This window comes from Oncorhynchus nerka, linkage group LG12 (assembly GCF_034236695.1).
Source record: "Oncorhynchus nerka isolate Pitt River linkage group LG12, Oner_Uvic_2.0, whole genome shotgun sequence".
NCBI classification, from domain to species: Eukaryota; Metazoa; Chordata; class Actinopteri; order Salmoniformes; family Salmonidae; genus Oncorhynchus; species Oncorhynchus nerka.
The window spans coordinates 62896389-62923558 of record NC_088407.1 but is presented as its reverse complement, the minus strand read 5'-3'; the positions used below and the strand labels follow the sequence as shown (position 1 = coordinate 62923558).

General features: G+C 46.2%; 1 protein-coding gene across 1 annotated transcript in view; it reads left to right on the top strand.

The window, feature by feature from the left end:
* Positions 1–24533, top strand: part of LOC115138548 (protein unc-79 homolog) — a 45226-nt gene extending 20693 nt beyond the window's left edge. The window contains 28 exon segments of the mRNA XM_065025720.1: positions 209–388; positions 881–949; positions 1434–1771; positions 2041–2223; positions 2428–2590; positions 10224–10373; positions 10520–10850; positions 10852–11199; positions 11398–12023; positions 12755–12856; positions 15449–15565; positions 15675–15777; positions 15895–16035; positions 16177–16215; positions 16392–16504; positions 16603–16688; positions 17448–17621; positions 17718–17786; positions 18522–18632; positions 21457–21561; positions 21666–21743; positions 21866–21955; positions 22194–22369; positions 22607–22790; positions 22948–23151; positions 23545–23622; positions 23734–23775; positions 23882–24533. Of these exon segments, the coding sequence (XP_064881792.1) occupies positions 209–388; positions 881–949; positions 1434–1771; positions 2041–2223; positions 2428–2590; positions 10224–10373; positions 10520–10850; positions 10852–11199; positions 11398–12023; positions 12755–12856; positions 15449–15565; positions 15675–15777; positions 15895–16035; positions 16177–16215; positions 16392–16504; positions 16603–16688; positions 17448–17621; positions 17718–17786; positions 18522–18632; positions 21457–21561; positions 21666–21743; positions 21866–21955; positions 22194–22369; positions 22607–22790; positions 22948–23151; positions 23545–23622; positions 23734–23775; positions 23882–24070 (4589 nt within the window). The 3' untranslated portion in view covers positions 24071–24533.
* The last annotated feature ends 2637 nt before the right edge of the window (positions 24534–27170 follow it).

Here is a 27170-nt window from a genome sequence, read left to right as displayed (position 1 = left end):
GGGATTTAATCAGTTACATAATCTGCAGAATAGAATTTTCACTATGACTTATGTTCAATACAACAAACCAAGCATGTAGGGAAACATAAACCTGTGAAATCAGAACATTACAGTTCATGTTCGTGTGGTGGAGGTGTGTTAAGTGTTATGAGACATCGGCACGTTGATGTATGTTATTTATCTTTCCTTCCTTGCCTCTCCTTGTCAGCCATCACAGCTGTGCGCACCAACGTGGCCAACCTTAGTGATGCAGCGATGTGGAAAATCAGACGGGCGCGCTTTGCCAGGAACCGCCAGAAGAGTGTGCGTTCCCTCCGTGACAGCATCAAGGGCCCGTCCACAACCAAGCGAGCCTTCTCCCTCCCAGAGACTCTGTGTAACCGACTACGTGAGTGTCCATCGGTTGGATAGGCTACTAGTCCGTAGGTCTCAGCTTTTGTCTGTCCCATGCTTCTACTGTTTCTCTCGGCATCAATTCACCTCTCTGTTCTGTTAGTATACCTACAAAATCTTTATTCCTGTTTGTTTCACTCAATTGCATATTTTCTCAGTGATTTGTTATCTTGCTGGAGGTAAGAGGTTTGTCTTCTCTGTGATTTCCTCATTGACCCTGCACAGGATGTGGTCTGAGTTTCTGGGAGAGGGGGTTTAATGTTGGCTTCAGACTGTGTGGTTGTTGAGCTTGAGTAAGCAAGTGGAGGTGAAATGATTAATAGAATAACTCGGAAAAGTCTCAGCATCCAAATACATATTAGGATCACTTTATGTGAATGGTGTGAGACATTGGGATGTATAGGGTTATCTGGAAGCTCAGACTTGTGTCCTGTGCTACCTCCCAAGAACATTCTCCTAAATTGCATTCTTCATGTGTGGTTTTTAGCTTTAAGGCTTACGAGGCAAGAGCACTCTGCCCCGACTCTGGGAGATATGATAGAGAAAGTCCTGCCAGGTAAATAACAATCCAAATCTAAATATAGAAACAGATCAACATTCCCTTCAGCATAATCGCATCATATGACTAACTTATGGCTACTGATAAAGTTGATGGGCATCAGGAAACTTGATGAAAAAGCAATGTTTGCTCTTCACTGACATTCATTGCTTTTCATCCAAAATTCATAGATACCCACTGGGCATACACTGGTTGAATTAATGTTGTTCCCATGCCATTTCAATGAAATTACGTTGAACCAATGTGGAGTAGACGTTGAACTGACATCTGTGCCCAGTGGGTAGTCCGTTACTCTTGCTATCTTGATAGCTTGTCATTTTCTGTTTGCATTTGACATATTCCATGACAATGTTAAAGTGACGTCCATATAGGTAATCACCCTGCCAAATGTAGACCAAGTAAGATGACTGTCGTACCCTCCCCGAGCTTTGTTCCCCTGCTTTACCGCCCCTCTCCTCTTCATCCGCTCCCATGTCGGCAGCACGCTTCCTCCTGCCTTTTAACCCTGATGCTTTGGTCCCTCTCCAAGGCCACAGCCCCTCAATGGAGGATGACTCGGTCATCAGGGACCTGCTCCCAGAGGATGCTGGGATAGATCACCAGACGGTGCACCAGCTCATCATGGTACTCATGAAGTTCATGGCCAAAGACAAGAGCAGTGCTGAGGCAGACATCGGCAGTGCCAAGGCCTTCAACTCGGTGAAGCGCCATCTGTATGTGCTGCTGGGCTATGACCAGCAGGAGGGTTGCTTCATGATCGCACCGCAAAAGATGAGGACCTCCACCTGCTTCAATGCTTTCATTGCTGGCATCGCACAGGTTAGAGGATATCATTAACCCTATAAATGACTCTGAGTTAATGCTGTACTAGTTCTAACATTTGTTTTAAAAGACAATCCTTGAGTAAATCTAGAGTTTAATCCCGAGAGAAATCCTGCTTCAGTTGGGAGTAGATGAAAGATGGGAGTTTTTCAGATGGTTTCCCACTGTAAAGTTTGAAGTATTGTGTTGCTGCTGCTGAATGATGTGAATGATGACAATCTGTCAAGCATCAAGAAGAACCTGGTGTGATGTGATATCTCCTCCAGGTGATGGACTACAACATTGGGCTGGGGAAGCAGCTGCTCCCCCTGGTGGTCCAGGTGTTGAAGTACTGCACCTGCCCCCAGCTCAGACACTACTTCCAGCAGCCGCCGCGTTGCTCTCTCTGGGCCCTGCAGCCACACATCAGACAGATGTGGCTCAAAGCCCTGCTGGTCATCCTCTACAAGGTACACACCACCCACAGTTGGAATATAATGAAATCTTATTCACTATGTGAATGTGTTTACATTGTAAACTTTATAGATGCAGTGTGTCTATAATTGATTACCTGTATTGTGAAAATGTAATATTGAGGACAGCTAATCTATATATATTAAGTTGCTTTGTACTCTCTTACCCTTCACTTCTACCGGTCCTGTGTGTGGTCTCAGTACCCCTACAGGGATATGGATGTGAGTAAAGGGGTTCTGCACCTGATCCACATCACCATCAACACCCTGAATGCCCAGTACCACAGCTGTAGGCCCCATGCCACTGCTGGACCCCTCTATAGTGACAACTCCAACATCAGCCGCTACAACGAGAAAGAGAAAGGTGGGGACAACAGCGATTATCACATGCCTGGATTGTAAATATAGGCTTCTGTTTTAAATGATCAGGAATAAGAATGGAGAGTTTTGGACATACATTACATTTACATGACATTTTAGTCATTTAGCAGACACTCTTATCCAGAGCTACTTGCAGTTAGTGTATTTATCATAAGATAGCTCGGGGATACAACCACATATCACAGTCATAGTAAGTACATTTTCCTCAATAAAGTGAGGAGTGGATGCGAGGGTGGTGCTGTGGGATTATTTAAGATACTCTTTGAAGAGGTAGAGTTACAAATGTTTTTGGAAATATGAGCAAGGACTCTGCTGTCCTAGCTTCAGGGGGAAAGCTGGTACCACCATTGGGGTGCCACGACAAAGAGCATGGACTAGGCTGAGTGGAAACTGCTCTCCTGTAGGGGTGGGAGGGCCAAGAGACCAGAGTTAGCAGAACGGAGTGCTCGGATTGGGGTGTAGGGTTTCAGCATTTAACCTTTATTTAACTAGGCAAGTCAGTTAAGAACAAATTCTTATTTACAATGATGGCCTACCCCAGCCAAACCCTAACCCGGACGATGCTGGGCCAATTGTGCGCTGCCCTATGGGACTCCCAATCATGGCCGGTTGTGATACAGCCTGGAATCAAACCAGGGTCTGTAGGGACGCCTCTAACACTGAGATGCAGTGCCTGAGATGCAGTCCACTCGGGAGCTCTGAAGGTAGTGAGGGGCAGTTCCTCTTGTTGCATCGTAGGCAATACCAGGGTCTTGTGGTAGATGCAAGCTTTGACTCGATGCCAGTGGAGTGTGCAGAGGAGCGGGGTGACATGGGGGAACTTGGGAAGGTTGAGAACCGCTGCTGCATTCTGCAAAAGTTGCAGGGGTTTGATGGCACAAACGGGGAGCCCAGCCAACAGCGAGTTGCAGTAGTCCAGACGGGAGATGACAAGTGCCTGGATTAGGACCTGCGCCTCTTCCTGTGTGAGGTAGGGTCGTATTCTTTGGACGTTGTAGAGCATGAAGGAGGACATGACAGCACCGAGTAACTTGGTGTATAGAGAGTAGTGAGAGGATGTGGTGCATCAGTAGTGAGAGTACATGGTGCAGACACAGATCCTCTCTACGTCACCTGGTAGGAGCGGCCTGCCAGGTAGGATGCAATCCAAGAGTGTGCAGCGCCTGAGACGCCCAGCCCTGAGAGGGTGGAGAGGAGGATCTAATGGTTCAGTGTCGAAGACAGCAGATAGATCTAGAAGGATGAGAACAGAGGAGAGAGAGTCAGATTTGGCAGTGTGGAGAGCCTCCGTGACACAGAGAAAAGCAGTTTCGGTTGAGGGACCCGTCTTGAAACCTGACTAGTTAGGATCAAGAAGATCGCTCTGGGAGAGATAGCGAGAGAGATGGTCAGAGACGGAACGCTCAAGTGTTTTGGAAAGAAAAGAAAGAAGGGATACCGGTCTGTAGTTTTTGACGTCAGAGGAGTCGAGTGTTGGAGGAGGGGAGGGACTCGGGACGTTTTGAAGTCAGAGGGGATTCAGCCAGTGGTCAGGGATGAGTTGATGAGGGAAGTGAGGAATGGGAAAAGGTCTCCAGAGATGGTCTGGAGAAGGGAGGAGGGGATGGAGTCGAGCGAGCAGGTTGTCGGGCTGCCGGACTTCATTAGTCGCAGGATTTCATCTGGAGAGAGATGGGAGAAAGAGATTAAGGCGTAGGGTACTTCTGTGTGAGTGGGACCAGAGGACTCAATAGGCTGAGTGTATGAGGAGTGGTTGACAAAGTGTTGACAAAGTTGTCTGCAGAGAGGGAGGAGGAGGCGGTGGAGGATTAGGGAGGGAGGAGAAGGTGGAAAAGAGTTTCCAAGGTTAGAGGCAGAAGCTCAAAATTTAGAGTGATAGAAAGTGGCTTTAGCAGCGGATACAGAGGAAGAGAAGGTAGAGAGGAGGGAGTGAAAGGATGATAGATCCTCCGGAAGTTTAGTTTTCGCTCAGCTGCACGCAGAGTAGGGTCCAAGAGGCAGAATCAGGAGACAGGAGTGAGAAGGATTTAGCAGAAGGGAGATATGATAGAATAGAAGAGGAGAAAGTAGTGGGAGAGAGAGAGCGAAGATTGCGACGGCTCATGACCATCTGGGTAGGGGCTAAGTGACTAGGGTTGGAGGAAAGGGAGACAGAAAAGAAAACAAAGTAGTGATCAGAGACCTGGAGGAGGGTTGCAGTGAGATTAGTAGGCCGAACAGCCTCTAGTAAAGATGAGGTCAAGCATATTGTCTGTCTTGTGAGTGGGAGGGGACTGGGAAAGATGAGGTCAAGCATATTGTCTGCCTTGTGAGTGGGAGGGTACTGGGAAAGATGAGGTCAAGCATATTGCCTGTCTTGTGAGTGGGAGGGGACTGGGAAAGATGAGGTCAAGCATATTGTCTGCCTTGTGAGTGGGAGGGGACTGGGAAAGATGAGGTCAAGCATATTGTCTGCCTTGTGAGTGGGAGGGGACTGGGAAAGATGAGGTCAAGCATATTGTCTGTCTTGTGAGTGGGAGGGGACTGGGAAAGATGAGGTCAAGCATATTGTCTGCCTTGTGAGTGGGAGGGGACTGGGAAAGATGAGGTCAAGCATATTGTCTGCCTTGTGAGTGGGAGGGGACTGGGAAAGATGAGGTCAAGCATATTGTCTGTCTTGTGAGTGGGAGGGCACTGGGAAAGATGAGGTCAAGCATATTGTCTGTCTTGTGAGTGGGAGGGGACTGGGAAAGATGAGGTCAAGCATATTGTCTGTCTTGTGAGTGGGAGGGCACTGGGAAAGATGAGGTTAAGCATATTGTCTGCCTTGTGAGTGGGAGGGCACTGGGAAAGATGAGGTCAAGCATATTGTCTGCCTTGTGAGTGGGAGGGCACTGGGAAAGGCTGAGGTCAAAAGAGGCAAGGAGGGGAAAGAGAGAGTTGGAAAGAAATGAATTGAAGGCAGATGTCAGGAGGTTGAAGTCGTCAAGTACATTTACATTTACATTTAAGTCATTTAGCAGACGCTCTTATCCAGAGCGACTTACAAATTGGTGCGTTCACCTTATGACATCCAGTGGAACAGCCACTTTACAATAGTGCATCTAAATCTTTTAAGGGGGGTGAGAAGGATTACTTTATCCTATCCTAGGTATTCCTTAAAGAGGTGGGGTTTCAGGTGTCTCCGGAAGGTGGTGATTGACTCCGCTGTCCTGGCGTCGTGAGGGAGTTTGTTCCACCATTTGGGTGCCAGAGCAGCGAACAGTTTTGACTGGGCTGAGCGGGAACTGTACTTCCTCAGTGGTAGGGAGGCGAGCAGGCCAGAGGTGGATGAACGCAGTGCCCTTGTTTGGGTGTAGGGCCTGATCAGAGCCTGGAGGTACTGAGGTGCCGTTCCCCTCACAGCTCCGTAGGCAAGCACCATGGTCTTGTAGCGGATGCGAGCTTCAACTGGAAGCCAGTGGAGAGAGCGGAGGAGCGGGGTGACGTGAGAGAACTTGGGAAGGTTGAACACCAGACGGGCTGCGGCGTTCTGGATGAGTTGTAGGGGTTTAATGGCACAGGCAGGGAGCCCAGCCAACAGCGAGTTGCAGTAATCCAGACGGGAGATGACAAGTGCCTGGATTAGGACCTGCGCCGCTTCCTGTGTGAGGCAGGGTCGTACTCTGCGGATGTTGTAGAGCATGAACCTACAGGAACGGGCCACCGCCTTGATGTTAGTTGAGAACGACAGGGTGTTGTCCAGGATCACGCCAAGGTTCTTAGCGCTCTGGGAGGAGGACACAATGGAGTTGTCAACCGTGATGGCGAGATCATGGAACGGGCAGTCCTTCCCGGGAGGAAGAGCAGCTCCGTCTTGCCGAGGTTCAGCTTGAGGTGGTGATCCGTCATCCACACTGATATGTCTGCCAGACATGCAGAGATGCGATTCGCCACCTGGTCATCAGAAGGGGGAAAGGAGAAGATTAATTGTGTGTTGTCTGCATAGCAATGATAGGAGAGACCATGTGAGGTTATGACAGAGCCAAGTGACTTGGTGTATAGCGAGAATAGGAGAGGGCCTAGAACAGAGCCCTGGGGACGCCAGTGGTGAGAGCGCGTGGTGAGGAGACAGATTCTCGCCACGCCACCTGGTAGGAGCGACCTGTCAGGTAGGACGCAATCCAAGCGTGGGCCGCGCCGGAGATGCCCAACTCGGAGAGGGTGGAGAGGAGGATCTGATGGTTCACAGTATCGAAGGCAGCCGATAGGTCTAGAAGGATGAGAGCAGAGGAGAGAGAGTTAGCTTTAGCAGTGCGGAGCGCCTCCGTGATACAGAGAAGAGCAGTCTCAGTTGAATGACTAGTCTTGAAACCTGACTGATTTGGATCAAGAAGGTCATTCTGAGAGAGATAGCGGGAGAGCTGGCCAAGGACGGCACGTTCAAGAGTTTTGGAGAGAAAAGAAAGAAGGGATACTGGTCTGTAGTTGTTGACATCGGAGGGATCGAGTGTAGGTTTTTTCAGAAGGGGTGCAACTCTCGCTCTCTTGAAGACGGAAGGGACGTAGCCAGCGGTCAGGGATGAGTTGATGAGCGAGGTGAGGTAAGGGAGAAGGTCTCCGGAAATGGTCTGGAGAAGAGAGGAGGGGATAGGGTCAAGCGGGCAGGTTGTTGGGCGGCCGGCCGTCACAAGACGCGAGATTTCATCTGGAGAGAGAGGGGAGAAAGAGGTCAGAGCACAGGGTAGGGCAGTGTGAGCAGAACCAGCGGTGTCGTTTGACTTAGCAAACGAGGATCGGATGTCGTCGACCTTCTTTTCAAAATGGTTGACGAAGTCATCTGCAGAGAGGGAGGAGGGGGGGGAGGGGGAGGAGGATTCAGGAGGGAGGAGAAGGTGGCAAAGAGCTTCCTAGGGTTAGAGGCAGATGCTTGGAATTTAGAGTGGTAGAAAGTGGCTTTAGCAGCAGAGACAGAAGAGGAAAATGTAGAGAGGAGGGAGTGAAAGGATGCCAGGTCCGCAGGGAGGCGAGTTTTCCTCCATTTCCGCTCGGCTGCCCGGAGCCCTGTTCTGTGAGCTCGCAATGAGTCGTCGAGCCACGGAGCGGGAGGGAGGACCGAGCCGGCCTGGAGGATAGGGGACATAGAGAGTCAAAGGATGCAGAAAGGGAGGAGAGGAGGGTTGAGGAGGCAGAATCAGGAGATATGTTGGAGAAGGTTTGAGCAGAGGGAAGAGATGATAGGATGGAAGAGGAGAGAGTAGCGGGGGAGAGAGAGCGAAGGTTGGGACGGCGCGATACCATCCGAGTAGGGGCAGTGTGGGAAGTGTTGGATGAGAGCGAGAGGGAAAAGGATACAAGGTAGTGGTCGGAGACTTGGAGGGAGTTGCAATGAGGTTAGTGGAAGAACAGCATCTAGTAAAGATGAGGTCGAGCGTATTGCCTGCCTTGTGAGTAGGGGGAAGGTGAGAGGGTGAGGTCAAAAGAGGAGAGGAGTGGAAAGAAGGAGGCAGAGAGGAATGAGTCAAAGGTAGACGTGGGGAGGTTAAAGTCGCCCAGAACTGTGAGAGGTGAGCCGTCCTCAGGAAAGGAGCTTATCAAGGCATCAAGCTCATTGATGAACTCTCCGAGGGAACCTGGAGGGCGATAAATGATAAGGATGTTAAGCTTGAAAGGGCTGGTAACTATGACAGCATGGAATTCAAAGGAGGCGATAGACAGATGGGTAAGTGGAGAAAGAGAGAATGACCACTTGGGAGAGATGAGGATCCCGGTGCCACCACCCCGCTGACCAGAAGCTCTCGGGGTGTGCGAGAACATGTGGGCGGACGAAGAGAGAGCAGTAGGAGTAGCAGTGTTATCTGTGGTGATCCATGTTTCCGTCAGTGCCAAGAAGTCGAGGGACTGGAGGGAGGCATAGGCTGAGATGAACTCTGCCTTGTTGGCCGCAGATCGGCAGTTCCAGAGGCTACCGGAGACCTGGAACTCCACGTGGGTCGTGCGCGCTGGGACCACCAGATTAGGGTGGCCGCGGCCACGCGGTGTGGAGCGTTTGTATGGTCTGTGCAGAGAGGAGAGAACAGGGATAGACAGACACATAGTTGACAGGCTACAGAAGAGGCTACGCTAATGCAAAGGAGATTGGAATGACAAGTGGACTACACGTCTCGAATGTTCAGAAAGTTAAGCTTACGTAGCAAGAATCTTATTGACTAAAATGATTAAAATTATACAGTACTGCTGAAGTAGGCTAGATGGCAGTGGCTGCGTTGTTGACACTACACTAATCAAGTCGTTCCGTTGAGTGTGATAGTTTCTACAGTGCTGCTATTCGGGGGCTAGCTGGCTAGCTAGCAGTGTTGATTACGTTACGTTGCGTTAAAAGAACGACAATAGCTGGCTAGCTAACCTAGAAAATCGCTCTAGACTACACAATTATCTTTGATACAAAGACGGCTATGTAGCTAGCTATGTAGCTAGCTACGATCAAACAAATCAAACCGTTGTACTGTAATGAAATGAAATGAAAATGTGATACTACCTGTGGAGCGAAGCGGAATGCGACCGGGTTGTTGAGTGAGGAAGTTCTATTCGGTAGACGTTGGCTAGCTGTTGGCTAGCTAGCAGTGTCTCCTACGTTAAGGACGACAAATAGCTGGCTACCTAACCTCGGTAAATTAAGATAATCACTCTAAGACTACACACTCTAAACTACACAATTATCTTGGATACGAAGACAGCAAAGACAACTATGTAGCTAGCTAACACTACACTAATCAAGTCGTTCAGTTGAGTGTAATAGTTTTTACAGTGCTGCTATTCGGTAGACGGTGGACGTTTGCTAGCTGGCTAGCTGGCTAGCTGCTGGGCAGATAGCAGTGTAGACTACGTTAGGACGACGAAATACGATAATTACGCAATTATCTTTGATACAAAGACGACTATGTAGCTAGCTAAGAAGAAATTGCTAAGATTAGACAAATCAAACCGTTGTACTATAATGAAATGTAATGAAAGGTTAAACTACCTGCGGACCGAAGTGCGGATGCGACCACTCGCTCCAACCCGGAAGTACGAAGAGCAGTGAGCCATCATCAGGAAATGAGCTTATCAAGGTTTCAAGCTCATTGAGGAACTCTCTAAGGACACCTGGTAGGCGGTAGATGACAACAATGTTAAGCTTGAGTGGACTTCAAATGAGGAGATGGACAGGTGAGGGAGGGAGAAAAAATGTAATCTCCACATAGGAGATTCCTACCACGATGACCAGATGCTCTTGGACTATGAGAGAAATTAAGAGAGAGCAGCTGGAGTAGCAATGTACTCTTGGGTGATCCAAGTCTCCGTCAAAGCCCAAAAATACAGATGTAGGATCTTAATTTGACGTATATTGTTGCAGCAAAATAATCCTTCAGCAACAGGATTTCAAAATGTAGTCCATAATGTTGCTTGATCGGTGGTTAGGTTATTAGCTGGCCAAAAAATAGTCTGCATGAAAAGGCAATACTGTTAATATAACTGTGTGTTAATGTGGGTTTTCAGAGAATTTATGTAAACCACAAAGCTCATCCGCATTTCCTGCAGTGCAAGAAAATAGTTAGCAACGAAAGACTGATGTAATTAAGATCCTACATCTGTAATGTGTATGATGTTTTTTTCAGAGGAGGACAGTGTGTTTGATGAGTCTGACGTTCATGACACACCAACTGGAGCAGGCAACAAGGAGTCTCAGACCTTCTTTGCCCGTCTGAAAAGAATCGGTGGCAGCAAGTCTGTCAAGTACCAGCCGGTAGAGCTGAATGCCCAGAAAAGTATGAAAATCGTTTCAAAGGATGACCTATTTTATCCAGCAATTACATTAATTGAACTTAAATGCTTCGCTGACATGAATTGAGCATTCACAGATTTTCCCAATCAGATATGATCTATCTTTTGATCCTCTCTTTGTCTGCGTCAGGTGAAATTGAGCTGTCTGAGTACCGCGAGGCCAGTGCAGTGCAGGACAACATCTTGCACTGTGTGAGGGAGGAGAGCACCAGGAAGAAGCGTCTTCAGGCCATGCACAAGCAGAAGTCCCTGGACATTTCCAACACTGACTCCATCCTCTACAACCTGGACGAGCACCGACGCAAGTCCTGCATAGACCGCTGTGACCTGCAGCATGGTCTCCCCGGGCCCCCCTCCTCCACCACCTCCCACCCCAGGTGGACAGGGGGCCATGGGAAGGGCTCGTCAGATGGCTCCTCAGGCCGAGCAGAGGGCAGTGACCACCAGGTCCGTTCAGGAACCCGGGGGCCACTCAGACTGCTCCAGGCCTGTCATCCCAGAGGTGCGCCTCAGCTGCATGGAGACGTTTGAGGACAAGGCCGACTTGGACTCCCCTCTTACAGGCGGCTCTTCTGCAGAGAAGGAGGACCAGGACCTCATTGACCTCTCCTCCGACTGCACTTCAATCCCAGAGAAGCACTCCATCCTCTCCATGTCTGACAGCGACTCCCTGGTGTTTGAGCCCCTACCACCACTGATGATCGTGGAGAGTGATGAGGAGTTTGACCTGAACATGGTGATGGGCCCCAGGCTGAATGGGAGTGCCAGGCCCCCTGCTTCCCCTGCCAGACACCCTGCCTCCCCTGACAGGCCCCCTGCCTCCCCTGCCTCCCCTGCCAGGCCCCCTGCCTCCCCTGCCAGGTCTGCTGCCACCCCTGCCAAGCCTGTTGCCTCCCCTGCCAGGCCCCCTGCCTCCCCGGCCAGGTCTGCTGCCCCCCTGCCAAGCCCGTTGCCTCCCCTGCCCCCCCCTGCCAAGCCCTGCCTCCCGGCCAGTTGCCTCCCTGCCAGGCCCACTGCCTCCCCTGCCGGCAGAAGCACCGTGTGCCTGTCCCCCATGGTGCAGGTGAGCGTGGAGGACTGTTCTAAGGAGAAGAGGACCACAAACTCCCCATCAAAAGAAAGCCCCCAACAGCCTCTACAGAGGAGGCCACGCTATGCAACCCCCACCACCTCCCTGGAGCTGCCTGACCGGTCAGAGCACCCTGGCCTGGAGAGCCCCATGACTCTTAGCTTACAACAGAAGAGGGACCTGCTGAGGAAGACCCCTGCTGTCCCTGACACCTCCCTGGATGACTTTGTGCATACTGAGGACTTGAAGGCAGGGGTGGGTCTGGGGACCAGTCCCTCTGGCAGGATGATCTTCCTGGACATCCCTGAGGACACAGTTGAACCCCTCACCTCTCTGGAGGGGAACAACAACGACGAAGAGGAATATTATGAAGAAGATGATGAGGACCTTGATGACAGTGACTTTAAACCCGATGATGATGAGAACGGCGAGGCAGAGTTTAAGATCCAGATAGTTCCCCGGCAACGCAAGCAGAGGAAGATAGCTGTGAGTGCCATCCAGAGAGAGTACCTAGACATCTCCTTCAACACCCTGGACAAGCTGGGTGAGCAGCCCACTGACACAGGTAAGAGAGACCAGGGTCCGGGGAGACAGGAGCCTAAGTCCAGAGAGAGGGGTCCCTCTGCATGGACTTACAGCTGCTGTATCCTATTTCTGTGCCACTGAGATAAGTATGCTGACTTCATGCACAATGTGCCTTTGGATGTATGCGTGTTTCAGTGATGACATCTCTAAGGTTTGAGGGGGCTTATGAGATATGATTGATAAAATAAGTTTTCTACTAAAGTGTCTGCTTAGAATTGCAGAACCACATGAACAAAATATAAATTGTCTAGTCGCATATCCATGCTACCTCAAATCTTTAGTCAACTGGTCACCATTGCTGTTTCCTGTTCTGTGGCTTTGTCTCTCCCTTTTCCCATTCCAACCCATGGTAAACTTCTGAAAAGCCTACTCTAAAAGAAAGTCTGAGAAACCGAGCACCTTCAAATTACTGCAACACACTTTCCATAAATAGCTGTCCATATAAGAACTAGTAATAGCCTAAATGATAATTTTTTTTTTTTACTAAATAGTACATCAATAAACCACATCTTCATTTTCGATTGCTCTTTCACTAGGACTCAATGTATACTTGCAGTTAATTACTTGTAGCTCAACACTACATTTGTATTGGCGTTGGGTGTCTGCAGCATCCCATGCGCTAACCAGTTGTCTACATGTGAGGTAAGGAGGAGGCTGAGATGCTGAAGCAGCCACTATTCCGCACCATCACTCACCCACATTGCCTTGCAGATCACAAAGTTCTGTCTACCCTGGAAAAGCCACGGGAATCCGCCTCAGCCCCCACCCTTGAAGCTGCTATCCCAGAAACAAGCAACCGCTCTTCAGTATCAAGTAGGATCCAAATACTTCCACATTGTCATGTGTTTAAATCACCCCAAAAAACAGGTGTGGTCATTACACCAGGAACTTTACACTGTTCAGACATTTGGCCTTGACTTTTAAAGGTGTAAAATACTTTTTTTGTAGTGTTTTTCTCTGCCTTTTGTTTATTAAGACACCAGTGCAGTTTTTTCATGGTTATTTTATTTTTCTGATCAATAGATCAGGATTCTACCAATCCGACTATATATAAATTAATGAATATACGCAACTAAGCCATTAAATCATTTCATTTTTATATTTACCTCTGTGAGTGTCTTCTACCCCCCATTTTCCTGACAGTTGCTTTAAAGGGCAATTCCACCACTTTTCAACCGCATATTCATCATCTCCAGCACCAAACCAGTGTCTACATTATGTGACCGACCGGTTCGATTTGGTCTTATGTTGCAAAATTTGAAATTGTGTTTTTTTTTTAAAACATTAGATAAAAGTAGAGACTCAGAGCTAGAAAATGGTACATACACTGCAGTTGAGGAACAATGGGAAAGTAATTCTGCTCTGAAAGTTGATAAACTTGTTACCCTACTTTTGAGAAAATGGCCCTTGAATGTTTTGGTACCTTCTTTGTCTACACCCATTCAGCATCGTTCACAGCTTTAGCCCCACCCATCTCTTTAATGATTCACATGTGAGGCTATGTGTTAAACAACCAAAGATTTCAAGACTAAAGGCTAGTTTATACTACGGGTGTGTTAAAAATGGTCAGTCTGTAAATTCAGAGTGTTCCGCTCTCGGAGCATTCAGATTGCAGACAGGACACTCTGGACAAAAAGTAGGGTTGATCCGAGCGTTCTGACCTAACAACAGCAGTCAAGCACCCAAGCTAACTGGCTAACTTTGACTAGCTACTTCCAGACACCAATGAGAGAACAGCTCACTCTGACCATTTTACTCGCCCTTGCAGAGCTAGTTAGGCTGTTTTTATGTTATCCAGAGCATTGGTGATTGCAACTGTGCTGCTGGCTACAATTTAATTGCATTTTTTTGCCAACATTTACTAACACCGGCCATATTCAACGGGTGTTGAGCTTTCATAAATGTGTCAGTTATTCTGTGCTTTGGCACACTCAGACGAAAGTACTCTGAAATTGGCATAGGTTGCCAGAGCGAATTTATCAGCTGCCAGCGACAGATGTCGCAGTGACATCATAAACATTTTATTGAAATAGGTATTTGCATAGTGGAGTCTTTTGTTTAGACATGTAGCTAGCTAACTAAACAATGAACCATAATCCCAACTCATAATGTTACTACCCTACAGTACACTTTAACTTGAAATGAAAATGACTTTCTGACAAAATTAGAAACATGTAATATCTGAAACTGTAGCTAGCTGGACTCTCTTACCCATATATATGGATGGAAGCTTCTCCCTCTCTGTCACGGATGCCATGGTTGCCCTTAGTTTGAAGATGTAATCCAGAGACAGGTGTTTTATACAACAGCCTTCTGTGTGTTCTTTTTTCAATTTACAATCAAACGCTCTAATTCCACTGATTTCAAAACTCAGTCCTCCAGAAATTGGAGAGCACTTATGCAGTTCTACTATGTGATATCTTAAAAAAAAGCTGCGTTAGAAAGGATTACCTACACATACTGACCAGCTCATATTATAGACATGTAGTGTGCTACATGCAGACCAATCCAAACTCATCTCTCAGCATGTCCAGCCCCTCATTATCTCAGCCAATCAGTGTTGAGCTACAAAGTTGCTGACATGATTTATTAAAAAAATTTCACCCCAATTTCATGGTATCCAATTGGAAGTAGTTACAGTCTTGTCTCATCGCTGCAACTCCCATACGGGCTCAGGAGAGGCCAAGGTCGAGAGCCATACATCCTCCGTAACACAAGTCAACCAAGCCACTCTGCCCATCCAACCCGGAAGCCAGCCGCACCAATGTGTCGGAGGAAACACCGTACACCTGGTGACCGTGTGAGGACTCGAACCCAGAATCTCTAGTGGCACAGCTTGCACTGCGATGCAATGCCTTAGACCACTGTGCCACTCGGGAGGCTGCTGACTTTTCCCATGGCTAAACCAACTAGGCTCGTAATTTAACAATTTTATTTGTATTTACAGATGGCATACAAGTTTGTTATTAAGGCACATGACAGGTCACATGTTCCAGTAGGCATTTCTGTCCCAAAAAAGTTTATGTTCAAATGGTGCTCCAGTGAAGTAGTAACATGCGACACACGCCTAGTTTCCTGAAAAGAGTCACATGTGAAACAGCATATTTCTATGATCAGTGGTTAAAAATATAAGAAGAAAGATCTTAAAAAAATGATTCTCTGTGACATCACAGGGTAGAATTAAAAGTAAAAAACAGGGATTTTCAAAACCTGCAATGAGTTTCTAGCACAAGGTAGAAATGCACCGTTGTCACATATGTTGGCACTGGCATTGTGCTGGAGATAATGAAAATGAGGTTGAAAAGTGATGGAGTTGCCCTTTAAGTGAACCAGACATTGAAATTAAAATAGTGGCGATAGAGGAAAAGTACCAGTTCTTTGGGTGTGTGTTTGTTGCACCCCCAGCTCAGTACCGTCAGGCAAAGCGAGGCTCGTTGGGAGCTCTAACCATGAGCCAGCTGATGAAGAGACAGCTGGAGCACCAGTCCAGTGCCCCTCACAACATCAGCACCTGGGAGACAGGTTAGTCACTGCTAACTATCTCTGGTCCACCTCTCCAGAGGGAAAAACATCTAAACCGATTTTTAATGATTAGGTTTGACTGTGCTGATTTTAGTGTTTCTCTCTACAGGCCCCACCAAGACCAGCCTCCTATCTGCCCCCAGTACAGTCAGCATGTTTGTGCCTGCCCCTGAGGAGTTCATTGATGACCAGCCCACCACCATGACTGACAGGTGAGAGAACCTACCGCCAACCACCAACACTGACTGGTGTGTCATTCAGGATCGCAGACACTGTGTACATGAATGGTTATTCAGTGTTATTAATGATAATACTGTGTGGTCACTCAGGTGTCGTGACTGTGGTGCGGTGCTAGAGGAGTATGATGAGGAGACCCTGGGCCTGGCAGTGGTGGTGCTCTCCATGTTCATCCACCTCAGCCCCGACCAGGCCGCTCCACTGCTGCTGGACATCATGCAGTCTGTGGGCAGGTCTGGCAACTACAGCAGCTCCTGCACCAACCCTATTATACTTGGACATACACAAACCTGATTGTTCAGTAACATTTTTGCACACTCTCTGTCATGTCTCTGTCATGTCTGTCATGTTAAATTCAGATTTGTGTCTTTCAGGCTGGCGTCAAGTGCTAATTTCTCTGGGCAAGCTGAGAGGTATGACACATCACAACCAGGCATACTAAGTATATTATTATATTGTGTGTGCTAAACTCAGGTGTAGTGTGGATGCTGAGGATTTGTTGACACTGGCTGTATTCTTGTACACAAATGAGAATATATGCCAACATGAGGTGCAGACGTTCTGTCTGTTGATGTCTCTGTTGGTGTAGCATGCTGATCCCTGGCAACGCAGCAGGTGTGGCTAAGCAGTTCCTCCGCTGTGTGTTCCATCAGCTGGCCCCCAATGGCATCCTGCCCCAGCTCTTCCAGAGCAACATTAAAGGTCTACTCCATACACACCACAACATGTCTGCTGTTAGGAGCAGCTCTCTGAGGGATATGGTTGGATCCTTACCATCATTCTTTTCTGTGCACTTTCAGATGGAGGTTTTCTGAGAACATTGGCCTTTTCCCTGATTGATTTTAATGAACTGAGTTCTGTGGCTGCACTGAACCAGCTACTGGAGGTGGGTTCCTGCTTAGTGAAATGCTTAAAGCTCAGCACTTGGCTGAAGGTTCTATGCGGTGTGTGTTTGTGTATGGGCTTTTTATTTGTAACTTTTATTTTATTTTGTCATTATTTTCTTAACTCTATTTTCTTAAAACTGCATTGTTGGATACGGGCTTGTAAGTAAGCATTTCGGCAAATGTGACAAATAAAATTTGATTTGATTCAATCGCTAACACAGAAGATCAGCGTTACAACGCGATTGACATTAAAAGCATTTTTTTCGCATTCATAGTAAATGCTGCATATGTCGGCTCTATCGGAAATTACCTTTAAATTTCAATCGCGCAACAACGCACATCTTCCAGAGTTTTTGAATTGAATCGAGCCCTCTGTCTTGAGTCTCAAGAAAAATCTTCACTTTCATCATGTATCCAGCAGGAGGAGCTCTTGTATAAATTGACAAGACACACTGCTGTTTGGATAGCTTGATACTAAAGCAGATAATGAGTACTGCTGAAGAGCATGCCTCTGCATGGTTATTCCCAATATTTACTCTGCACTATTAACTTGGTTTGTTTTATTTAGCAATCTTACACTGTTACAACGTTAAAGCAATAGCACTTATGATAGTCTATCTCAGTTCACTCCTTTGGCTCATAACAATCAATAGTCCAAACCACGTTTAGAATATATTTTTAAACAAAATTGTTACAGCTGGTAAGGGCTCTACGGCAATAAATTGTAACTCTGTTATCATTTATGCCACTGTCCTCAGGGTCTGAACAACAAGAAGAGTCTACCAGCAGGGGGCACCATGCTGCACTGCCTGGAGAACATCGCCACCTTCATGGAGGCCCTGCCCATGGACTCCCCCAGCAACCTGTGGACCACCATCTGCAATCAGTTCCAGACCTTCCTCACTAAACTACCCTCTGTGCTGCCTCTGAAGGTACTGGACCTCGCTCTGCAAATAGGCTGCATTGATTGTTTTAAAAAAATGTGATCAATATTGAGCTTATGAAGAATGTGATGACGTCTCTCTCAGTGTCCCCTGGACTCCAGTTTGAGGATCATCATTTGCCTGTTGAAGATCCCCACCACAAGTGCAACCCGAGTGAGTCTGTCTGTGTTTGCTTGATATACATTAGGACTACTAACCAAACGGTGAGGTCAGTCTTCATTTGAGTGTCATAAGTAACCCTATCCCAGGCCCTGAGCAGGTTATGATTGGTTACATTCTGATTGGTTACATTCACTCTGCTACCGTCCGGCAAACGTTACCTGAGCATTGGCTCTCGGACCAATAGGCTCCGAAACACATTCTACCACCAAACCATAAGAGTGCGAAATAGTTAACTAATGGCTACCCAGACTATCTTGAACTGACTCAATGAACACTCACAAGACTATATATACACACCATACACACACACTAGACTGACACACTAAACCCACACACATTCACAATATTACGTACACACACACACACTCACACACACACACACACACGCACACACACACACACACACACATTGAGCATTTTATTATTCGTGTTACTATTTTTCTTTTTATTGTGATCATTTTTTAACTCTGCATCATTGGGAAGGGCTCGTCAGCAACAATTGCATGGTTAAGTCTACAACAAATAACCTTTTGATTTGATTTGAGATATTGTTCAGTGGTCAGTGAACAGCTCACTCACATTGACTGTCATTTGCATGACTGAACCCAGAAGTCTTACTCATTTAGAATAAGCAGAAAAAATAACAAAACCCCTGGTGTGGTAAGATCCCCTCACCCACCCACCAGACATTGACCCTTAACTCCCTCTCTTCCTCTTCTTCCTCAGAGCTTACTGGAGCCCTTCTCCAAACTGCTGAGCTTTGTCATCCAGTATGGAGTGTTCAGCCTCTCTTACCTGGTGGAGCTGTGTGGCCTCTGCTACAAAGCCTTCAATAAGGTAAGATATGTACAAGTTAGCTTACATTTGATATTAGTATATTTGTTTATTATGTACAAATGTAGGATCTTAATTTGATCACATTTGTTGCTTTATTTGACCTTTTTCCATTTTAACTGAGAGCTGCACTATCTTCCTCTATGGGCCCCTCGACCTCTCCTTTGTCCTTGCTCTCGGCCTCTTACTTGGTCTATTTTTACAATAAGCAACTCAGAAGTGACCTCTTTTATGCATGAATAAGGACTGATTGCTGATTGAACAATTGTGCAAAGAATTTTTGCACACGTGCAGAAGAGGTTCACATTCATGGGAGTCATTTGTATCAGCTCTGACCAAATGTTTAAATTTAGTTTGGCATGATTTACTCAACTAACTTGCACATTTTGTAGAAAGTTGTGTTTACTGTTTTGTAAAAATGTGCTTAGCATTTGCATTGTGTGTGAAAGCAATGAGAAATGACTGTTTTGCAAAAAATAAAGTTGTTGTGCTCATTAGGTTATGATGGAAAGCAAGTGGACCCCAGTTTCATTAAAAGTGTTTTAGCAATCGAGAAAAACTGTAAAATTATTTGTTGCAGCGATTTTCCTTAATGAAAAATGTATAAATCCCTACAAAAAATGTACATTATAATCCATATAATAATTCACATTTCCTGTTGCTGCAGGATTATTTTCCTGCTGTAGCAAACTGGCTTAAATTAAGATCCTACATCTGTAGCAATGCATTTATCTCACGTGAAAGGCCCAATTAGAAAAGCGATACAGAAATATAACTTTCCCACATTGTTAAATATAAAACCATGTCTGCAGACCTTTGTATACAGTAGTTATTGGTTGTAATACTTATCCCCAGCCTCTCCCGCTAGACAGCAAGGTGGCTGTGTGTCACAGATGATTAAGTAGGCAATCAGCCAGTATTGATTTACATTATTAATTTGGGCTCTGGGCTGAGGATGTATGGTGTGTATCTGAGGGCAAGCCTCCCTCTGTTAGAGCTGGGGCATTGGCTGTCTCCTGCTGCAGGAATGATGGATCCTCCCCCTGCTACTGCTGTCACAGCACCATGCTTTATGTCTCCAGCTCTATTGATTTCCTCTAGCCTTTTAAATCCCTGCTATATAACATCCGTTTCTCAATATGCAAGTCAACATGACTGATAATGTCTATTTAACTGTTTCCTGTGCAGTTAGTCTTATGAGGTGAGCTTTCTCAAATACAAGTTTAAGGAGGATTTTTCATTGGGTTATTGTAGACGTATGGATGTTTGGGAAGTTATGTTTATCACTAATGCACTATACATTGAACATTTTAACAAATGTGACCCCAAATCAACTGTACTGTATGTATTGGGATTTCATGCTAATGAGAAGGCAATAATTTATTTTGTAATATACACTATATATACAAAAGTATGTGGACACCCCATGCAATCTCCATAGACAAACAATGGCAGTAGAATGGCCTTACTGAAGAGCTCAGTGACTTTCAACATGGCACTATCACAGGATGTCACCTTTCCAGCAAGTCAGTTCATCAAATTTCTGCCCTGCAAGAGCTTCCCCGGTCAAATGTAAGTGCTGTTATTGTGAAGTGGAAACGTCTAGGAGCAAGCACAAGCTCTCAGAACGGGACCGCCGAGTGCTGATGCGTATACCGTGTAAAGATCTTCTGTCCTAGGTTGCAACACTCACTACCGAGCTCCAAACTGTCTCTGGAAGCAACGTCAACACAACAACTGTTCATCGGGAGCTTCATGAAATGGGTTTCCTGTTTCAGCATGACAATGTGCACAAAGCGAGGTCCATACAGAAATGGTTTGTCTAGATCAGTGTAGAATAACTTTACTGGCCTGTACAGAGCCCTGACCTTAACCCCATCTAACACCTTTGGGATTAATTGTTAAGCCAACTGCAAGCCAAATCTAATCGCCCAACATTTTTTTTTTTTTTTACCTTTATTTAACTAGGCAAGTCATTAAGAACAAATTCTTATTTTCAATGATGGTCTAGGAACAGTGGGTTTACTGCCTTGTTCAGGGGCAGAACAACATATTTTTACCTTTTCAGCTCAGGGATTCGATCTTGCAACCTTTCGGTTACTAGTCCATTGCTCTAACCACTAGGCTACCTGCCGTGCCTGACCTCACCAATGCTCTTGTGGCTGAATGGAAGGAAGTCCCCGCAGCAATGTTCCAACATCTAGTGGAATGCCTTCCCAGAATGCCCATGATTTTGGAGTGAGATGTTCAACAAGCAGGTGTCCACATACTTTTGTAGTGTAGTGTATGAACCAATATGTACCACTACCAACGTGTATAATAAGGTGATAATAAGGTAATTACTGTATGCTATGCCATAAGTATACTAGAGAGAGAGAGAGAGAGGATGACAGTCTAGTTGGTAAACAGGCAGCAGGCAGAGCTTTGTATTGAGTGGATGATTAAACAGAGAGCAGTGGCTTCTCAGGCTGACAGGCTCATCTGAACTGGATCTCTGGGGGAGACGAGATCTAGACTGGGTGCCGTGCTAATCAGCTCCTCTGTCTCTCTGTCTTTATTCAGAACACATACAGCCTTTATACTCCAGTACACACAGGCAACACTGTATGAGCACTGGAGAGGCAGAGAGATATAGTGCACAACCCTGTGTAATATTAAATAAGACAACCACTCGGCAAACCTTCTTCCCCCAGTATGCCTAAGAGTTTATCTCACATGGTTCCTCTAAAATTAATTACAACATTTGTACACAGTGGTTTTCTATATTCTCTCTCCACTATCCTTATTTCCTCTATCCTGAGCTATTTGGTGTGTTTTGTTTGCCCAGGAGCGAGATAAGTTCTATATGTCTCGTATTGTGGTGCTGGAGCTTCTACAGGCTCTGAAGTTCAAGTCTCCTCTACCCGATACTAACCTGCTACTGCTGGTCCAGGTAAACAGTTGTACAATCAGAACTACTTGTGGAAAAGACTTTAACTCCAAAGTACCTAAGATTGCATATTTATTTATGTTAACTGCATCCGTGTATGTTGTCAGTTTGTTTGTTCAGATATTGGTACGAGGCTAGCAGAGTCTACTGTTCTCTCAAAGCACATGATCTCATCTCTTCCAGGGGTAAGACAGTACATCATACATTACATTGGTTCTATGGGTCCCTTTATGATGACCTAATGAAACCAAATGAGATACAGATATTGTCCTTTTGATTGTTGCGCTATTCTCTCTGTCTTTTTCAGTGCACGACAGCAGCAATGGAATGCATGAGGCAATACATCAGTGAACTTCTAGACTTCATAGCGGATATGCACACGCTGACCAAACTAAAAGTAAGTTTCCTCCTCATTCACCTGTCTTACATAAGTCTCACCTCTAGCCATCTCTTCATGTGGGTGGGTGCTTATATTTGTCCTATTTCATACATGTACAAGTGTGTATTATACGCAGGTGTGAATTGGAAAAGTGTTTGCGCATCCCAACTCTCCCTGAGACACCACACCTTGAGAGTGGTGTCACTGCCAGGCCCTAGTCATGTGACCTATCCTGTGATCATGTGACACTCTCCAGAGCCATATGAAGGCGTGTTGTCAGCCACTGCACGAGGACACGTTCGGAGGGAACCTGAAAGTGGGCCTGGCACAGGTAGCTGCCATGGAGATCAGCAAAGGCAATCACCGTGACAACAAGGCAGTGATCCGTTATCTGCCCTGGCTCTACCATCCCCCGTCCGCCATGCAGCAGGGGTGAGAGGCACCGACAGTCACAGCACAGATGTCACTTTCAGTGATCTCACTATTAATAACCATGAAGATATAATTATATGTCACAAATGGTATAGCAGACTTGACCAGTTAGATTTCTGTAGTTTTTAGTGGAATGCTATCAGTAGAAGTGCTTCTATACGTCATTACAATACATTGAGAGTCTAATAAGACTGTAATGTATGCTCAAAAAGTGTTTAAACTCTGTCCTCTCCCTAGACCTAAGGAGTTCATTGAGTGTGTGTCCCACATCCGCCAGCTGTCCTGGCTGCTCCTGGGCTCCCTGACCCACTATGCCCTGCACCAGGGCTCCACCTCCTGTATGCCCATCCCCCTGGACGCTGGCTCACACATCGCTGACCACCTCATCGTCATCCTCATCGGCTTCCCTGAACAATCCAAGGTCTGGACAATGTCTAAATGTTATATGTATAAATGTTGAAGTAAATGCTACGTAAACGTATGAATATTTTTATTTGTCCTCCCTCAACTGAAGTCTAGGATGAGATAAAGACCAAAGTGTCACTGACCTCTCTCTTCTTTCCATCCTCTGTCTGCAGACGTCAGTGCTGCACATGTGCTCCCTGTTCCATGCCTTCATGTTTGCCCAGCTGTGGACCATTTACTGTGAGCAGTCGGCGGCCACTCCGGCCCTGCAGAACCAGAATCAGACAGAGTTCTCCTCCAACGCCATTCTGACCGGCCTGGAGTTCTGGAGCCGCGTCACACCCAGCATCTTGCAGCTCATGGCCCACAACAAAGTGGTGAGGAAGATCCACACGCTTATCTCTCTGTCAGCTGCAAGAGGGGGTGGGCTGGAAATAGGATGTGCATGGAGATATGTGCAGTTGAAATGTAAAGCCAGGCTATTGTCACCTCGGCAAACTACTACCCAGATTTTGGTAGTTGTAAATGTGGCAGAGGAGTTGGCTAAAGCACAAACAGATCCTTGTTGTGTCTGACAGGACATTGCTGTTATGTAAGCCCAATCGGAAATAACCTTTAAAGCATTGTCCAAATACACAGTCAGATTGAATCCCGACCTAAGAATCTGCTTTGCCATGATATATTTTGATTCATATTTGGAAGCGGGGTGATCATAAATCATGTTCTGATCCCTTGCAGTAATACAAATGTGTTATTTCTAACTTTCCAAGATGGTGGAGATGGTGTGTTTACATGTCATTAGCCTGATGGAGGCTTTACAAGAATGCAACTCAACTATCTTTGTGAAGGTAAGAGGGGCATTTACCCACAATTTCCCCTAACATTTGATTTTACACTTTATTTTGCCTCTTCATGTTGCTTTCTATTTCAACTCAAAATTCCCCTCTTCTCTCCATCAGTTAATACCTATGTGGTTGCCCATGATTCAATCGAACCTAAAGGTAAGAGTTAAATTGCAATTCAAATAGGATTTGTATTATGTTTATATATAGATATAGATGCTCAAATTTTCATCAGAACAAAAAACTCTCACCCTGTCCCATGCAGCACCTGTCTGCAGGTCTACAGCTGCGGCTGCAGGCCATCCAGAACAGAGTGAACCACCAGTGTGTGCAGGGCCAGGCGGCTGGGGCCCTGCCCTTCGCCCTGCGCAAGTGGCTGCAGTGCACACAGTTCAAGATGGCCCAGGTGGAAATCCAGTCATCCGAGGCTGCCTCACAGTTCTACCCCATGTGACCTGCCCACCTCTCACTATGGGAGATCCTCCAAGACCCAGTCCTCCTCAGGACCAGCATGCATCTGTCTGCTGCCTGCCTGACCATAAATATCAGGAAGTCGACTCCTGCATAAACTGACTCTCACCGTCTTAAGACACTGCTTCGGATCTAATCATCTTCAGCACCTTCTAAACTTTGTATATCTATACTATTCTTTGGTGCAATGAAAGGATAGGTGAGTACAGGTTGGGCAGGTGTGCAGATGTAGGGGGATCACAGTTCTGTAGATAGCAGGTTAGATGTCCAACATGCTGTATGCTGCATCAGAGGTCAGAACAGACGGAGAGAATATATAGCAGCAGATGATAGTCTGGATGAGGAAGGCTGAAGCTCAGACTTGTTCACTTGGTGATGCTCATGGTCTATATCGATATGTTCAGTTGCTTGGTTGCAAGCCTGATAAAAATAATAAAATCAAGACACATTTTCTAAATATTGTTGTCACTGTCATTTCTACAGAGGACAGTTAAAGTGCACAAAGTGTGATATGATTGCACATCTGCACAGTAACTACTACAGCATATCTTCCCTAAGGTTTATGGGAAAACTAAATGACTGCAAGAGGATCTGTTAAACCCAAAGACTGTATAGGAACCACCCATATCCTAGCTCAGAAGAAACCATTAGCAATCATACTATATATCTTATCAGTAAATCCAATTAGACTTTAGGGCTCCTGTCTCACCTCTTCCTCTGCTCAGTTCCAACAGGTTGCCTCTCGCCATCAGAGCCCAGATCGATCAGACACAATGTGGGTTGCAGTAGCAACAAAAGCAGCAGCGTTGTAACTCGATCAGGATGAAACCAAACAGGGGAGGTAAACAAGACAAGCTAGTCCATGTTGACCGCCCCCTGTAGAGCCTAGCCATCATTTTCCACTGACATGGACCAAATACAGTTACCTCTGGTCTAATGTGGTTTGTCATGATAAAGCATTGTTGTGGAATCTAATGACATTATGGAAAGGGCACTTGTCAGGGAATGCCACGCCACATGAGAGCTGGGCTACGCGTATATTTAAATCAAAGCTTGATCTCACTCACTTTTTTTCTCTACATTGTTTCCCCTTTATTTTCAAGTTGAATTAAAAAGCTATTTAATGCCATGGTTGTCGGACACAAAATGAAAACAAGCAGGGCAGAATTAGATGAGTCCTGTAGAATGTATCATATTTCATAACTTCTCTACGCCTGCACTTTGTAAAGGGATCCTCTATGAGAGGCGTGTGTCAAATGAGTCACCAGCTTTGAGTGCTGTCTGATGATATCACACACACACACACACACACACACACACACACACACACACACACACACACACACACACACACACACACACACACACACACACACACACACACACACACACACACACACACACACACACACACACACACACACACACACACACACACACACAGGTGACTCCATCAATCTCTGTGCTTGGCTCATCAAATAGCCTCTCTGCAACAGTGTTCCTATGTGTGTGTGTGTGTGTGTGTGTGTGTTTAATCAAGTGAAATCCCCTTGCACCGGGGCTGCATCTGCCAGCCGTTGCCACTGTCATGATCGTTTGAACTTGCAGCTCTTTTTTAAAGAATCTCTTATTAGCAGCTGCTTATCTAATCAATGTCCCAAAGGTACCCAGCACTCTCCCTGCCCCGGCCTGCCTGCTGGCCTCCCTCCTCCTGGAGGACCATATGGGAGCACTGACCTGATGAGCAGGCAGTTGGAGATCTAGTGGGTAATTAATGCTGACCAAGGGCTCTCAGGCAGAGAGTGTCCCCAGAGCAAGCAGCCCTAGATTGCGAAGGTCAGCTTTGAGACACACACAGCAGCATGAATTTTCTCTGATATAAAGGGTAGCCTGTTTACTGCTCAACAGCAAACAGTTCAGCCTTGAGCTAACAGCCACGAATAAGAGACACACAGAAACACTCATTGGATGTCTAATAACAATTCAAAATTGCATGGTTTGAGCCCTGAATGCTGATTGGCTAACAGTCGTATCAGACTGTATACCACAGGTATGACAAAACAATTATTTTTACTGCTCTAATTACGTTGGTAACCAGTTTATAATAGCAATAAGGCACCTCTGGGGTTTGTGGTATATGGCCAATAAACCACAGCTAAGGGCTGTATCCAGGTACTCTGTGTTTCGTCGTACATAAGAGCATCCCTTAGCCTTGGTATATTGGCCATATACCACATCCCCTCGTGCCTTATTGCTTAAGTATATACTCATATATAACCAATAGTGCAAGTGTCCTCTGATTGGTCATAATCAGTCAATAGCACATAAGAAGCCTAAACTCTTGTAATGATAGAAACGATCTAAGACCACAATCGCTATACTGTCAAGAATGGATCGAATTTGCTGCTAAACAAATAACAAGATGATTATTTTCCCATTTACCCTGTTGGAATACATTGTCTTTTATCTGGGAAAGCCACACAGAGCTGTTTGAGATAGAGAGGATCCCTGGCCTTCCTCTTCAGGCCTGTCAGATCCTTTTTTATTACAGAGCAACTCAGAGTGCCCTGGCTGGACAATGCATGAATGTTTAAATTGCCCAGAGTGTCCCATGGCATTATCATCAAGTGGCACATCTAAAGCAGGAGAAGGCAGACTAGTGTATGGTCTCTCATTCCCAGTCCTCCCTCCCTCTCTACATGGCTCAGCTTGGACCCTGCTGGATTTCTCCCCCTCTGAAGTGGTTGTGTTTCTAAGGGTCTCCCCTTTTAAAGGAGGAACATTCTCAAGAATATGGACTTATTGATTCCTTGATGACCTACCAGAGCCCATAGCTTTTCCCAATTATATTATCTATTGACAACATTCATGAGGAGAGTACATGTTCCCAGATTGTATGATTTGGGTTTGTCTGTTGCTCTATTCCCCCATGTGTCACAATGGCCAGAGTGGTAGCAGAGCAGAAGTGGCTGACCAGTCCTATGTACATAATGTAGTTTGTGTACAGGGATTGGGCCGTGCCAAGACCCTGACATCAAAAGAACCCCAGTGGCCCACAAGTGATCCTGTTTGCATGACCGAGC